The 17,639-nt window shown below is 42.8% G+C and overlaps 1 protein-coding gene across 2 annotated transcripts in view; it reads right to left on the bottom strand.

Annotated features, from left to right (window-relative positions):
- ADGRA2 (adhesion G protein-coupled receptor A2) overlaps positions 1 to 17,639 on the bottom strand; it is a 238,931-nt gene that overhangs the window by 20,306 nt on the left and 200,986 nt on the right. For both annotated transcript variants that reach the window (XM_077263142.1, XM_077263144.1), the window contains exon 8: positions 5,191 to 5,355. In XM_077263142.1, coding sequence (XP_077119257.1) covers positions 5,191 to 5,355 — 165 coding nt within the window. The remainder of the gene's footprint in view (positions 1 to 5,190; positions 5,356 to 17,639) is intronic.

Below are 17,639 nucleotides of genomic sequence, written 5' to 3'. Positions count from 1 at the left end.
TGTCATGCAATTTCTCCAGGGTACGCAGATACCCCATATGTGGGGTTACACTACCATTTGGGCCCAAGGCAGGGCTCAGAAAGTAAGGAGTAACGAATTGGAACACTGACTTTGATAGAATGGCCTGCGGGTGTCATGCCGCGTTTAGAGAGCCCCTGATATGCCTAAATAGTGGAACCCCTCACAAGAGACCCCATTTTGGAAACTATACCTCTCAAGGAATTTATCTAGATGTGTGGTGAACACCTTAAACCCCCAGGTGCTTCTTAGAACTTTACAACGCTGATCTGTGAAAATGAAAAAAATATATATTTTCCCCACAAAAGAGTAGTTTTAGCCCCAATTTTTTTCATTTTCACCAGGATATTAGGAGAAAAATTACCCCAAAAATTGTTGTTCAATTTCTCCTGAGTTCGCCGATACCTCATATGTGTGGGAGTACTACTTTTGAGGCACAGTGCAAAGCTCAGAATGGAAGAAGCGTTATATTGGAATTCAGATTTTGCTGGAATGGTTTGAAAGTGCCATGTCACATTGGCAGAGCCCCTGAGGTGCCAAAACATCAGAAACACCCCACATGTGACCTCAATTTTACAAAGTATACCCCCAATGAATATATCTAGGGGTGCAGTGAGCATGTTGACACCACATGTGCCTTACAGAATTTTATATCATTGGGCACTAATGAAAAAATAATAAAATTTTTACCACAAACATTTTGTTTTAGCCACCAATTTTACATTTTCACACAAGGAAGAGGGTAAAAATGGCACCAAAATTTATATCGCAATTTCAGCTGAACATGGAAATACCCCATATGTGGCTGTAAAGTACTACTTAGCCATACGGAGGGACGGAGCACTATTTGCCTCCTGGAGCACAGATTTTCCTAGAATAGTTTGCGGACTCCATATACAAAGCCCTTAAGTGCTAGAAGAGCAGAATTCTCCCTCAAGTGACCCCATTTGGAAATTATAACCCCCTTGGGAATTTTTCTACAGGTGTAGTGATGATTTTGATTCCATGGTTGTTTTCCAAAAACAAGTTGCAGTTGATATTGAGTGAAAATTGCAAACTGCAGTTGTAGTCCCAGTACGTCATAGTGCCCAGTATGTTGTAGTGCTCAGTACGAGGTAGTACCCAGTACGTGGTAGTGCCCTGCACATGCTTCTGGATGCATGTACCTGTAAATCTAGCGGGCCCTTATCACTACAGAAATGCCAAACGTGGACGCTAAATGTGGTTAAGGCACACCGGGGCATTTGGATTTGGGAGAACAGGATTTGCTGAATTTCTTTTGGGGGGATTGGAGCCATTTTGCTTTTCCAGAGCCATTGTGCTACCAGTAACGTAGAAGCCCCCTATATTTCCACTGACAAATAATGAACCTGAGTGAGAACTTACTTTTTTAGTGAATTGAGTTGAAGCTTTTATTGGGAACATTTCATGTAACATTTGGGATCACATTTATCCTGTGCTCTACACTAAGCACTTACATTGAGATTTCCATCTAAATCTCAGAATGATGTAATTCAGATGAAACCCCTGAAGGATCCATTCACGATAATAAGGCAGCAGAGTTACTCTGGACTCCATCTGGCCTCTGCTGTTTAGTGTTATCCTTCTTTTCAGAAGTGCACAAAACTGTGGCAAAACCGCACTTTTATGCATAAAAAAGACAGATACTGCCGTCTACAGTGCCTCCATCTGCCTCATTATAGGGAATCTTCCGCCAGGGGTTCTGTCTGAATCATATATTTCAGAGGTTTACATGGAAACTTTGGTGCATGCGCTCAGTGTAGTGTGCAGGATAAATGTGAGCCGAGCCTAAAGGTACCGTCACACTAAGCGACGCTGCAGCGATACAGACAACGATGCCGATCGCTGCAGCGTCGCTGCGGCGCTCAGTCAGTGCAGGAAGCGGACGCCGGGAAACGCGAAGGCGAGTATGTAGTGTTTGGGTTTTTTTACTTTTACGCTGGTAACCAGGGTAAACATCGGGTTACTAAGCGCGGCCCTGCACTTAGTAACCCGATATTTACCCTGGTTACCATTGTAAAACATCGCTGGTATCGTTGCTTTTGCTGTCAAACACGACGATACACGGCGATCTGACGACCAAATAAAGTTCTGAACTTTAACTAACGACCAGCGATATCACAGCAGGATCCAGATCGCTGCTGCCTGGCACACTCAACGATATCGCTATCCAGGACGCTGCAACGTCACGGATCGCTAGCGATATCGTTTAGTGTGAAGGTACTGTGATATATGTGATGGTGTAGTGACCCCTGTGGTAGCTAGGGGGCGCTTTGTGCGCTCTGTGAGATATGCATGGAAGCGTATCTGTTGTGGTGATATTCATGGTGTACCTGTAATCGGCAGTGTTATGAATGGCCGATGTGTGTCGCGGAAGGAGTCTGCGTAGTAAGTCAGATGTATTGTGGTTATGCTGGGACCTGTAGTCCCTCAAGAGTTTTGTTGCAATGTGTATAGTTAAGTTTGGGTGACTTACTAGGCTAGTCATGAGAGACGGGAGGGTCAGACTAGCCACACATCCACACACCCATCCAGGGGTGTGGTTTCAGGTATATAATGTGACCAGGTTGTGGGTCACATGAGAGGCGTGTCCGGCAGGTCCTGTGTGAAACCTGTGTGGTTCCTGTGTATGGACCTGGCCGGGGGGATTGGCCTGGGAATGACCAGGGTCCCGGGGATTGTCCTAGGAATGACTAGGGTCCCGAACAACGCTGACCGGTGGGACCGTCCTAGGAATGACTAGGGTCCCGGGGACTGTCCTAGGAATGACTAGGGTCCCGAATGGTGCTGGATTGGCCCAGGAATGACTGGGGTCCGGAGAGCACCTGAGATCGAACAACGCTGACCGGTGGGACCGTCCTAGGAATGACTAGGGTCCTGAATGCTGCTGGATTGGCCTGGGAATGACCAGGGTCCTGCAAGCACCAGAGAACGAGGTGAAGGTGCTGGATTGGCCTGGGAATGACCAGGGTCCTGCAAGCACCTGAGAACATGGACTAGGCCACCGGCGTGATCCTGGTAACCTAAGGTAACGGGTGGAGGACGGGGTCCAGGACCTAAGCTGATAGGTGGAGGACGGGGTCCAGGACCTAAGCTGACAGGCGGAGGACGGGGTCCAGGACCTGTTGTGACAGGTGGAGGACGGGGTCCAGGGCCTAAGCTGATAGGTGGAGGACGGGGTCCAGGACCTAAGCTAACAGGTGGAGGACGGGGTCCAGGACCTGTGGGTACGAGGTGAGCACCAGGATCTGCTGGGCCGGTGTCTGTTACTGTGTGGGGAAGCTGGAGTCCTTCGGTGAGGTCTGGACTGACTACTGTATGCCGGACAGGCGAGTTGGTGATCCCCGTTAGGCAGCTTACCCGGAAGAGGGTTAACAGAGTGTGGGGAAGCTGGAGTCCTTCGGTGAGGTCTGGACTGACTGCTGTGTATTGACCAGGCGAGTTGGTGATCCCCGTTAGGCAGCTTACCCAAAGGCTGTTGAAGAGTCGGCAAGGTGGAGCAGGAGCTCCTGTCAGGGACCAAAGAGACTGTTGGTGCCTGTTGTGTTCCATGTAATGAACTGTGTTTAAACCCGGTTTATGTGGCTTAATAAACCGTATGGACTGTTTTGATATAAAACCCATGCTGTGTGCTTAAATATCGCGGCTAAGCGAGTGTCCCCCAACACTCTCAGTAAGAGAAACCTTACAGTACCTTTACTGCGATTTTTGGAAGACAGAATGAACAAATCAACAACAGGTGAAGAATAGGTTCTATTAATTTTTTTACGCCATTCCTCGTGTGGTAAGTGGTTTGCCGACTTTATTCTTTGGATCGGTGCGATTACAGAGATAATAGATTTATATCGCTCTTTGTATGTTTGGCTGCTGTCACACTAAAAGATGCAAAAACTAGTTTTAGCATCCCCATATTTTGAGAGCTATAAACAGAGGGCTTGTTTCAAGTGGCACGAGTTGACATTTTTAAAGGTAACATTTTTGGGCAAATGACATTTTTGATTCTCTTGTATGCTGTTTTGCGTGTTGTAAAATTGATATGACAGCTTTATTCTTCGGGTCAGTACGATTACACCAATACCACATTTATATCTCTTTTTATGTTTTGGCGCTTTTGCACAATAAAGACTATTTTAAAGATTTTTTTTTTTTTTTTTAGCATTGCTTTATTCTGAGAGCTATAACTTTAGCATTTTTCCTCTGATGGAGCTGTATCATGGCTTGTTTTTGCAGGACAAGATGTTGTTTTTAGCTATACCATTTTTATTTACATTTGTGATTTTTATCGCATTTTATTCTACTTTTTGTTCAGTGGTATGATAATAAAGCATCGGGGGGGATTTACGGTGTTCACTTAATGTGTTAACTAGTGTGAGATTTTTATAGGTCTGGTGTTCCAGATATGTGTACTTTTTTCATAAAAATATTTATGGATACAATAAATTATGGATAAAATATATATATATTATATTTTTACAACTTTCTTTCAGTTTTTTACTTAGTCCCACTATGGGGTTTTGACTTTCTGCCCTCTCATCACAGTTATAAAACATAGCAATGCACGTACATTGCTATGCTTAATAACTGTCAGTGCTGCACGGATACAAGTTAGTTCGATCATGCACTGCGCATGATCTAACTAATTTGCTAGTGCCTGGTGACCCGGATGTGGTCATGACATCGGGTCACCATGGCCACGATCGGGCCGCCTGCGATCGGAGGCCAGAGGGGGCTCACTGCCTTCTAAATGCTGTGATCGATATCAGCTGATCAACCAGCGGCGATCACACACGAACAGCCCGTGCGTGCAAAATCGCCATGACACATCCAAACGTCCAAGGTCGGTTAGTACTTACCGGCCTGGAAGTATGGATACGACAAAGGTCGTGAATGGGTTAAAGAGTAGGCATTGTTTTAATTTTTATTTTTTAAATTAAGAGTACACATGAAAAATCTTGGGGGGGGGTTGAGACTTTAAGTGACCATTTTTCCTGATGTTTTGGAGCCATTTAATGGCAGTCCTTAGATTTCTCAGTTTTGAGGTTAAAACATTAGTAAGTATGGCAGGTATCAGGTGCCTTGGGAACGACCTTATCGGAAGCAGATGGATTGTGTGATATCAGATTTATGGCAACAATGATGGCGGAACAGTACCTGAAGTCTCCTCGGTTGTTGGTTACTCTGTCAGCTGGACAGTATGATGCCGAAGTTTCCAAAACCACCAGCTCCACTTTCTTGCTGATGTTGCCATATTCAGAGGATACGCTGCACTCCCACTCACCGTTGGCAGAAAGCAAGATGTTGGAAAGGATCAGGCCACTGAGAAAATAAGGAAAGAAGGTAAACTAAGGTGTCATCTAGAGTGGAGGCATGGATATGGATTAAACATGTATTGTAGCTACATAAGAAAAGTATAGTAATTAGTAGTTAACACACGGAATACTCTCCAAACACCACAGAAAAGATCAGCCATAATCTAGACGTTTCTATCACAGATTTGTATTTTCCCATCACTCCTTATATACCCTAAGTATATTTGCCCTCCATTTTAAGAGACCAGCTTCTAGATGACTTTTTCATAGCAAATCTGTATGGTCTAAAAGATGTGTCAATGTCATTCTCATTAATTATATTACATAAACAAGATATCGGAAGGAGAGATTTGAGAACAGCACAGCGAAGCCTCTCAAGACTCCAATGGCCAGAGCAAGGACAAATTATTCCCATCTCAGCCATGAAAGGTTAAGATGGGAATAACCCTTTAAGCGTTATGTTCAGGCTTTAAAGGGAACCTGTCATTTCCCCAATTGCTATTAACCTGAAAATGTAAGGTTAATGTACAGATTAATAGGTTTTCAATGCTGTCCTGAATGCTTACTGAAAGCACAGACACAAGGAGAAAATAAACTTTATTCCTCCCAAGAGCCGCCGGCTTTCAGTCATTGAGGCTTTCTGGCACGTTATAGTCAATAATCCGTACACACTTAGCGGTGGCTATCAGCATGCCCTGGCACTGTGCAGCACATCTGTGCAGAGGGAAATGGCAATCAAAGTACTGGGGTGGGCTTACAACCTGGACTAATAATGCTGTGAGCAGTGACTGAAGGCACGCCTCTATGACTGAAAGTCGGCAGCTTCTGGTAGGAATAAATTTAATTTCCTCCCATTTTAAGTAAGGCAGATGGACAACATTGTAACACTATGCTTCTGAGGATTAAAGGGGTTCTTCATTATTAGGACAACTCCTTCTCAATCTGTATGTTTGCCTTTTAAAATAAAAACACTTATACTCACCTCCAATGCCGGCACTGTTCCGGCACAGTGTCTGCATGCGCGTTCCTGGGGCTCGCGTGAGATTGTTATGTCACCTGATCCCTGTGCCAAATCCATGCCGACTTCAATGTCCCCACCTGCGGATGAATCGAACATCAACAAGAAGTCAGGGCTGCGGCTGCTGGAACGGTGCCGGCACCGGAGGTGAGTATAAGTGTTTTTATTTTAACGGGCAAACATACAGATTGAGAAGGGGTAGTCCTACTAGTGGACAACCCCTTTAACCGTACATCTGCAGAATAATAGTGTTTGAAGTTTCCTTTAACATGTCTTGTTAACACTGACTAGATTCAGATTATTGAAGGCCATGAGGTTGTAGAAACTGCCTGATGTAAAGGATGTGCAGCTGATTGTTTAACATGATATGTCTTGTGATAATCTGTAAAAAGTAAAACACAAAGTAAGGGAGACAATTTGAGAAAATGATATATTTTATCACTGCAAAAGGGAAGCTACTACCAGAAGACAAATAAATAAATCTAGTTAGTTAGTAAAGTAAAAATAATCCTGGCAATGTTGCGAGTAAACACATAAGTTATAAATATGGATCCTTATCATCAGCTTGTTAAAGGGGCTCTTTAAGCTTTCCAAAGGAATACTCAGTGAAACAGTATGCCGGGCAGGGCTTGAGGGTTGGTTGCATAACACAAGGATCCAGAGCACTAAATAAAGAACCCATGTTTCATACGCTAGTTTTTTTCTGGAATGTAACAAAATAAACCTTAAAGTGTGTTTATTATGTTGTAGTTCCATTTAGCAGCGATTGGAGCAGGTCTGGGTCTTGAGATTCATATTAATCGCTCAAACCAAAGAGTGAAAGCACTCTAGTGTGTGTATAGGTGTGTAGATAGCGCTGCTTGTGATCTTTTCCTTAGTCTGAGTGATCAATTTTAGTCTCACAACCAAGAACATCAACGACCAACCAAGGGTTTCAAAATAGTAAGTTTACTAAAAGTTTATTCACCCTTTTCAAATGGAGACTTGTCGGTGTCGAAGACACTTTTATTCAACACAGAAGCCCATTAAGGATTTTGAACTTACGGTAAGTTTTGAAGAAGAGAGCACTGGAATAAGATGCATCAATTTAATTTAGAGGTGTGCATCTCTGTTACACAGTTATCCAGGATATCCCAGGCTCCGCTCCCTTCTCCAGAGTCAGCCGTCCTCTGTTGTGCTCCACATCGAGTTTTGAAGGCTGCTTGGTGTGGATCAATTACATCATCTCCTTAGACCTATTTAAGGCTCATTGACACACACACACTTGTTTCTTGAGATTTTGACTCTAGTGTTCATTGTTTGGTATTATTATTATTATTTATTATTATAGCGCCATTTATTCCATGGTGCTTTACATGTAAGGAGGGGTATACATAATAAAAACAGGTACAATAATCTTGAACAATACAAGTCACAATTGGTACAGGAGGAGAGAGGACCCTGCCCGCGAGGGCTCACAATCTACAAGGGATGGGTGAGGATACAGTAGGTGAGGATAGAGCTCGTTGTGCAGTGGTTTGCTCGATCGGTGGTTACTGCAGGTTGTAGGCTTGCTGGAAGAGGTGGGTCTTCAGGTTCTTTTTGAACGTGCTGATCATAGGTGAGAGTCTGATATGTTGTGGTAGAGTTCCAGAGTAGGGGTGATGCGCGAGAGAAATCTTGTATGCGATTGTGGGAAGAGGAGATAAGAGGGGAGTAGAGAAGGAGATCTTGTGAGGATCGGAGGTTGCGTGTAGGTAAGTACCGGGAGACGAGGTCACAGATGTATGGAGGAGACAGGTTGTGGATGACTTTGTATGTCATGGTTAGGCTTTTGTACTGGAGTCTCTGGGTAATGGGGAGCCAGTGAAGGGATTGACAGAGGGGAGAGGCTGAGTTTAGAATAGATTGGAGGGGTGCAAGAGTGTTAGAGGGGAGGCCACAGAGCAGGAGGTTACAGTAGGCGGGAGATGATGGTATCCTCCATTATCTGTACTACTGTGTTTCAACTCGCATCCATCACCGCTGGGTTCCATTCCATCAGTCCGCCTGTTCCTGAGTTTGAAGTCAGTTCTAGTCCCAACAACTCCACAGGACATGTGGAAGCTGCACCAATACCGGAGGTCTGCGTGCCCACCCCGACCAGAGGCTTAGCGAATCCGCCTAACCCTGTGAGCCCTTAAAGCCTCTTAATAAATTTGGCTCATTTTTCAGCTGTTGTGTGCCTCCACAAGAAATGGACTCCAATCAAAAAATGGACTACATCTAAGCAGTAATTTCCACTTAGATATGTCATCGCTTGTACTGAATGAAAGATGGCGGTGATGCTAAAATTCTTCCTGTAGCCCAGGCTGTGAACAAACATTTAGATAGATCTAAAGGTTTCACATAAGGCCACTTGCACACTGAGTATTTGGTGAGTTTTTTACCTTAGTATTAGTAAGCTAAAACTAGGAGTGGGTGAAAAATGCAGAAGTGGTGACGTGTTTCTATTATACTTTTCCTCCGATTGTTCCACTCCTGATGTTGGCTCACAAATACTGATGTGAAATACTGACCAAATACTAAAGGTGTGCACGTGGCCTAACACTCATTCACACAGTGCGGTTGTGCTGCGGCTGAGGAGCAGGCACGTGGTCTCCAGATTTTCATGAGCTTCATATAAGTCTGAACCATTTCACGAAAAACTGAATGTATTTTTGCCCTGTGATACTAAGCTGAGCACCAACAACCATAGTTTAGCCGCAGTAGGCAAACCATGAGAAGGGAAAAAACACCAGGGAAAAGGAGTTCCTAATCCGTCCGTCTGATGTCCTTATTTAACCCCATGATAGACTGTTTTGTTCTTGCCACTATGAGTGAGGTCAGCATTGTTCAGACGCCGTAGACATAAATCATCTTATCTAAGAGTGTTGCCTCATGTTTTCTATGATATTATGTTTAGGGAGTGAAAACCCTTAACCTCCTAACTCTCCATCCCTTATATAGTTCTCTCCAAGTCTCCTGTTCAGCTTCCGTTCCAGCCGCCCAAAGGATGTAGAATTAAGACCCTGACAAGCCCTAAGCTAATGAGTTATTTTTTTTGTGTAAGGCACAAATATTAGTAAAGCCGATCTGTCATCGGACTAAGCGGTCCTATTTAAGGACTGCATATTTTGGAGACAAGTCACTCAATTTTCCCAGAACCAGAGCTAACTAACGTTGACTAGCTTAGATAAATCTAAGGCAGATTTATCAAAAGTGACTAAAAAATGGACATTGCTGCCTATAGGAACCAATCGCAGACCAGTTTTTATTTTGCTAGCGCTCTTCTATCCCTTGGTGATGCCCACTGTTCATTTACAGCGATTGTGTGAACTTATGGTATGGAACTGAGCCCGCCATGTGGCGTCATTATACTGAAAGCAATTGCTGTGATAGGAGTGAGCACTGATCCCAACAGTTTATTTTCAATCGTGACATTGACATATAAAGTGGTAGGATCAGGAAGGGAACATCTGATGCCAATCGTCCACGGACATCATCTGTAACCATAAGGTGCCTATGGCTAGCCCCGTGTCTGCCATTTTGCTACTCCTATAAATCAAAGTTTATGAACTTTATAGAGGATCGTCTATACTACAGGATCAAGTAGTCGCAGGTTCAGGTTCCCTGAAGGTCAAGTTCTCACAAAGAGCTTTTGACGCGGTGTATTTTCGTGGAGCAAAAAAACACATAGCCTCACAGTTCCAACAAGGTTGATGGGATTTATAGAAATCTCATGCCCATTGTGGTTTTTTTAGCGCTGTATAAACTGACCTCCAGTTCATGTTTTAAATTTGACACATGTCAATTCCTCTTGTGGGTACCCTGAGATTTATGTGCAGATTTTCCCCATAAAATTGCATTAGTTCATAGAATCATATAATCTTAAAGTTGGAAAGAATCTCCAGGGTCATCGTGGCCAACCCCCTGCTCAATGCAGGATTCACTAAACCATGTCAGACAGACTTCAAGTGGAACTCACCATCTCCTCACTGTCAAAATAATTTTTCTAATATATAATCTGTATCTTCTACCTTTCAGCGTCATTCCATTGCTTCTCTCGTTTCCATGTGTAAATGGGAATAAGGATGATACCTCTACACTGTGACATCCCTTCAGATATTTGTAGACAGCTATAAGTCTCCTCTTTTTTTTTGCAAGCTTAATATTCGCAGATGCTTTAACCGTTCCTTGTAGGACATACTTTGCATCCATCCTGGTAGGTCTTCTCTGAACATGCTCCAGTTTTTTCAATGTATCTTTGAAAATGTGGTGCCCAAAACTGGACACATTATTCCAGTTGAGGCCTGACCAGGAGGAGTAGAGGGGGATAATTACTTCATTTGATCTAGACTCTATACTTCTCTTAATACATCCCAGAACTGTGTTTGTTGACTTATGTGCAGTTTGTGATCTATTGGTATACCCAAGTCTTTTTCACTTGTGCTGTTGCTTAGTCCTATTCCTCCTATATTGTAAATTTAATTATCGTTTTTCTTGCCCAGATGTAGAATCTTGTATTTCTCTGTTAAATACCACTCTATTAGTTGCTACCCATTGTTCAAGCTTATCGAGAACCTTTTGAATCCTTTCTTTGTCTTCTCTAGTGTTAACTATCCCTCCTAGCTTTGCATCGTTTGTAAATTTGATTAGTTTATCTTCAGTTTCCTTATCTAGATCATTTATAAAAACTGGGGCCAGGACAGAGCCTTGTGGAACCCCACTTGAAACACTCTTCCAATTGGATGTGCAATCATTGATTCAGTTATGAATCCACCTAACCGTAGCTTTGTCAATCCCATAGTTGGTCATAGTATAAGATACTTTATCAAATGCTTTGATGTAGTCGAGATATACTATATCTACTGCATTTCCCTGATCCACCCAGTCAGTAATTCCATCATAGAAGAAAATTAGATTAGTCTGGCATGACTTGTTTGCTGCAGACCCATGCTGGCTCTGGTTAATTACCGTATTCTTATCCAAGTACTTAGATACATGCTGTTTAATAATTTGTTCAAATATCTTTCCTTGTATAGAAGTAAGGCTCACTGGCCTGTAATTTCCTCGCGCCATCTTATTTCCCTTCTCTAATCTTCTGGGACTGTTCTCTAGGAATTTTAGTTAGTGGTTATGCAATTTTCTCTGCTATATCTTTCAGTATGTAATCTTTCAGGATGTAATTCATCTGGACCAGGAGACTTAAATTGATTCCCTCACCATCTCTGTTTATAGATAGTGTGTGGGTTCTTTTATTCCTTCGATAGCACAGTGAAGATCAGTTGATGTTGCAATTGCTTTCTTAAAGAACACAGATGTAGAAAGTTAGCAGGTAAAAATGCACATGGGTTTTTTGTGCATTTCTGCTGCAGAAAAGCACTGGAAATGCATATAATCTACACAAGACTGTATCAATAAAGTTTTGCCAAAACCAAATATCAGGAAGTATCAACAACAAAATAGCTTTATTAAAAAAAATTACATACCAAAAAGAGGTATGAACCGCAGCCTGAAAATGCGATATGAAAGCATATAAAAAAAACACAGTCAAAAACAAAATGACAAAAATGCAACATAATTTAACTAGTGGGGGCAGAAATGCTGCAACATCAAAAACCCACCAAAAACTTATTGTGGGAAAGTAGCCTAATAATAAGGGGAATAATTAAAAATGTAATAAAAATGTTTAAAAAAATACAAATTTAAACTACCTGCTTTCTCCAAATGAAAATAACAAAATCTAAAGGAAAAAATAAACAATTTTAGTATAGCAGCATGCCCAATTGTCCAAGCTCCTAAAATAATGAAACATTTATCCCACACAGTGAAAACAAAAAAATAAAATAATGTGGCAGGATCACTGTTTTCTGCGACTTCTCATAGGCCAACAAAAAAAAGAACAAAAAGAGATTGGAAAGTCATACGGACTTCATGGCAAAATGAAATCAATAAAAACAACTACAGTACTTGACCTGCAAAAAAACAAGGCCTCAGAATAAAATAAAAAAAAGTTATGTATTTCCGAATATGGTGACAGAAGACAATTTCACAATTTTTACAAATAAGAAGTGAAAAAGGAAAAAAAAACTTGCAAAATGTGGCTTCACTATAACTGGACATACCCACAGAATAAAAATTATCAGGTCATTTTTACTGGAAGGCGAATGCTGTAAAAAGAAAGCTCTAAAAGCAATTGAAAATTTTGGTTTTCTTGAATTCCACTACAGTTAGATTTATTTTCCCATTTTACAGAATATTATCGTGTAATATAAATCTATTAGGCCACGTTCACACGTTCAGTATTTGGTGATTTTTTTACCTCCGTATCTGTAAGCCAAAACTAGGAGTGGAACACTCAGAGGAAAAATATAATAGAAACACGTCACCACTTCTGTATTTCTCACCCACTCCTGGTTTTGGCTTACAAATACTGAGGTAAAAATCTCACCAAATACTGAATGTGTGAACGTGGCCTAACATGTTCCTCAAAAAACTAGTCCTCAGGCCGGTTTCACACGTCCTGATATTTCCGGTACCGGAAAAAACGGTACTGGATATATCAGTGTCCGTGTGTCTGTCTGTGTACTATGTGTGGCACACGTGTGCCGCATCAGTACACACGGACGGCCGCCAGGGAAGCAGTGCTACAGTTCCCCTGCGTGCGGTACTGAATCCAGCTGTCATCCCTTCTCCCCTGCTCGGTCGGCAAGCAGGGGAGAATGAAAGAGAAACCCAACGTGGGGTCCCCCTGTTTTTAAACCAACCCGGCAACACTCACAGGTGCGGGCTGCTGTTCTCAGGCTGGTAAGGGGCCATGGATATGGCCCCCTCAGCCTAAAAACAGCAGCCCGCAGCTGCGCAGAAAAGGCACATCTATTAGATGCGCCAATTCTGGAGCTGTGCCCGGCTCTTCCCACTTGCCCTGTAGCAGTGGCAAGTGGGGTAATGAGGGGTTAATGTCACCTTCCTATTGTAAGGTGACATTAAGCCTGCTTAGTAATGGAGAGGTGTCAATAATGACACCTCTCCATTACTAATCCTATAATTGGTAAAGGGTTAATAAAACACCACACAGTAAGAATAAAGTCTTTTAGTGAAATCATACACCACAAAGTTTCCCATCTTTATTAGTCAGCCAATCCAAGTGAAGCCCTCGATCTCCTGTAAAAAAAAGTAAAAATAATAAACCAACAATATACCCATACCTGTCCGGCGTACATTCAGTCGTACAGCGTAATCCATATCTGGGGAATGTACAGTTTACAACTGGGAGTGGTGCTAATGCAACCTGGCTGTAAACTACTGGGGAATGAATGAGACGCTGCGGAGGCAGGCTCAGTAACTAGCGGTGACGTCACTGAGTATGTGCTTGCTGCTTCTCATTCATTTCCCAGTAGTTTACAGCCGGGGGCGGTCGCATTAGCACCGCTCCCAGTTGTAAACTGTACATTCCTCAGATATGGATTACGCTGTGCGACTGAATGTACGCCGGACAGGTATGGGTATATTGTTGGTTTATTATTTTTACTTTTTTTACAGGAGATCGAGGGCTTCACTTGGATTGGCTAACTAATAAAGATGGAAAACTTTGTGGAGTATGATTTCATTAAAAGACTTTATTCTTACTGTGTGGTGTTTTATTAACCCTTTAATAACTATAGGACTAGTAATGGAGAGGTGTCTTATTGACACCTCTCCATTACTAAGCTGGCTTAATGTCACCTTACAACAGGAAGGTGACATTAACCCCTAATTACCCCAGTTGCCACAGCTACAGGGCAAGTGGGAAAAACCGGGCAAAGCTCCAGAATTGGCCCACATCCATGGCCCCTTACCAGCCTGAGAACAGCAGCCCGCACCTGTGAGCTTTGCCGGGTTGGTTAAAAACATAGGGGGACCCCACATCAGGTTTTTCTTTCATTCATTCTTCCCTGCTCGTGAGCAGGGGAGAAGGGATGACAGCCGGCTTCAGCATCACATGTAGGGGAACAGCTCTTATAGTAGCGCTTCTTCCCTGTCTGCGTGTTTTGCACATGGACACATGGTCCGTGAAAACACGCTGACATGTGCAAAGACGCATTCAGTTGAATGGGTCTATGTGTGTCAGTGTCTCCGGTACGTGAGAAAACTGTCACTACACGTACTGGAGACACTGACATGTGAAACAGGCCTCATAACGCTTTTTGACTGAAAAATGAAATGCAAGGAGGAAAAATATAAAGGTGTGAAAAAATAAAAAAAATAAAAATGGCCTTATCTCCAAGTTGTTAGAAGGCTAAGCCCAGATTGGTTGCTATGGGCAAAAAAGTCAGTTTTTCTTTTAGATGGTTTTGATGAAGTAGGCCCATTGACTGGTGTGTATATAGCCAGCTGTCCAGAATGAGACATGGAGCACACGTGACCCCAGGTGAACTGGACCGGGAGCTCGGTGCGGATGATTCAGGAGTCTGCAGACCTTGGCCGCCTCGTTCACATACTCTGCCGCACATAAACTACATATGATGTATATGTTTTGTCTGAGCACCAGGATTGTGTCACAATGGAGGAGAAAAAAGCTTTGTTGGAGAGCAGACTGGAACCGGATGAACCAAGAATGCAGCAGAGTCTCCGGCCAAGCGAGTAGCTGACATTTATAAATAATGTGAATACATAAGAACACTGGATGAAATGGTTCTACAGTTTATAAGAAGCAACAATGCGTTCTACTTTTCTGGCTACGAGAACCTTAAAGATAAAAAAAGGAAAACAGCACGAAAAAAAAGAAAAAAAAGTGGACTTTATTGCCCAAACGGCGTGGCAACGTTTCGGATGTGACATCTTTTCTCAAGCCATGAGTATTACTGCCAACATGAAGCTGCAGACCACTGATAACCACAGGTACGGCTTCAAAGCCGGTATGATAGGACGCTATGTTCCAAGATCTCGGGTGCTATATCCAGAAAAAGCAAGTCCATCCACTTATACAATAGAAAAAAGAAAAGCACTCACCGATCTGAAAAATTCTTAGCTTTATTGAGTCTTCATTAAAAAGAGTCCATGGTCCAGGGTGGACCCGTAGAAGCGCTGGCACAGCGCGAAACGTCCGTCGCTCTGACCTGCTCGCACTAACTCCTTTCCTCACTCTCCCGGCCATGGACTCTTTTTAGGCTGTGTGCACATGTTGCAGATTTTTCGTGTTTTTTTGCTATAAAAATGCGAAAAAAAACGCATACATTATGCATCCCATCATTTAGAATGCATTCTGCAATTTTTGTGCACATGATACGTTTTTTTCGCGGTAAAAAACGCAGCATGTTCATTAATTTTGCAGATTTTTTGTGGATTTCCCACTATATTATTGCATTGGGAACCTCCGGAAAAATCCGCAAAAAAAACGCACCAAAACGCGGTAAAAACAAAAACAGTCAAAACACGCATGCGGATTTCTTGCAGAAAATGTCCGGTTTTGTCAGGAAATTTCTGCAAGAAATCCTGAACGTGTGCACATAGCCTTAATGAAGACTCAATAAAGCTAAGGATTTTTCAGATTGGTGAGTGCTTTTCTTTTTTATATTATATATATATATCTATATATACACTCACCGGCCACTTTATTAGGTACACCTGTCCAACTTCTTGTTAACACTTAATTTCTAATCAGCCAATCACATGGCGGCAACTCAGTGCATTTAGGCATGTAGACATGGTCAAGACAATCTCCTGCAGTTCAAACCGAGCATCAGTATGGGGAAGAAAGGTGATTTGAGTGCCTTTGAACGTGGCATGGTTGTTGGTGCCAGAAGGGCTGGTCTGAGTATTTCAGAAACTGCTGATCTACTGGGATTTTCACGCACAACCATCTCTAGGGTTTACAGAGAATGGTCCGAAAAAGAAAAAAAATCCAGTGAGCGGCAGTTCTGTGGGCGGAAATGCCTTGTTGATGCCAGAGGTCAGAGGAGAATGGGCAGACTGGTTCGAGCTGATAGAAAGGCAACAGTGACTCAAATCGCCACCCGTTACAACCAAGGTAGGCCTAAGAGCATCTCTGAACGCACAGTGCGTCGAACTTTGAGGCAGATGGGCTACAGCAGCAGAAGACCACACCGGGTACCACTCCTTTCAGCTAAGAACAGGAAACTGAGGCTACAATTTGTACAAGCTCATCGAAATTGGACAGTAGAAGATTGGAAAAACGTTGCTTGGTCTGATGAGTCTCGATTTCTGCTGCGACATTCGGATGGTAGGGTCAGAATTTGGCGTAAACAACATGAAAGCATGGATCCATCCTGCCTTGTATGGAGCATCTTTGGGATGTGCAGCCGACAAATCTGCGGCAACTGTGTGATGCCATCATGTCAATATGGACCAAAATCTCTGAGGAATGCTTCCAGCACCTTGTTGAATCTATGCCACGAAGAATTGAGGCAGTTCCGAAGGCAAAAGGGGGTCCAACCCATTACTAGCATGGTGTACCTAATAAAGTGGCCGGTGAGTGTATATATATATATATCTATATATATATAGATAGATATATATATATATATATATATATATATATATATAGATATATATATACAGTACAGACCAAAAGTTTGGACACACCTTCTCATTTAAAGATTTTTCTGTATTTTCATGACTATGAAAATTGTACATTCACACTGAAGGCATCAAAACTATGAATTAACACATGTGGAATTATATACTTAAAAAAGTGTGAAACAACTGAAATTATGTCTTATATTCTAGGTTCTTCAAAGTAGCCACCTTTTTCTTTGATGACTGCTTTGCACACTCTTGGCATTCTCTTGATGAACTTCTAGAGGTAGTCACCGGGAATGGTTTTCAAACAATCTTGAAGGAGTTCCCAGAGATGCTTAGCACTTGTTGGCCATTTTGCCTTCACTCTGCGGTCCAGCTCACCCCAAACCATCTCGATTGGGTTCAGGTCTGGTGACTGTGGAGGCCAGGTCATCTGGCGTAGCACCCCATCACTCTCCTTCTTGGTCAAATAGCCCTTACACAGCCTGGAGGTGTGTTTGGGGTCATTGTCCTGTTGAAAAATAAATGATGGTCCAACTAAACGCAAACCAGATGGAATAGCATGCCGCTGCAAGATGCTGTGGTAGCCATGCTGGTTCAGTATGCCTTCAATTTTGAATAAATCCCCAAGAGTGTCACCAGCACCAGCAAAGCACCCCCACACCATCACACCTCCTCCATGCTTCACGGTGGGAACCAGGCATGTAGAGTCCATCCGTTCACCTTTTCTGCGTCGCACAAAGACACGGTGG

Source organism: Ranitomeya variabilis, chromosome 5 (assembly GCF_051348905.1).
Source record: "Ranitomeya variabilis isolate aRanVar5 chromosome 5, aRanVar5.hap1, whole genome shotgun sequence".
NCBI lineage: Eukaryota > Metazoa > Chordata > Amphibia > Anura > Dendrobatidae > Ranitomeya > Ranitomeya variabilis.
Note: the sequence above shows the minus strand (reverse complement) of the source record. Positions and strands in the feature narration are given on the sequence as shown.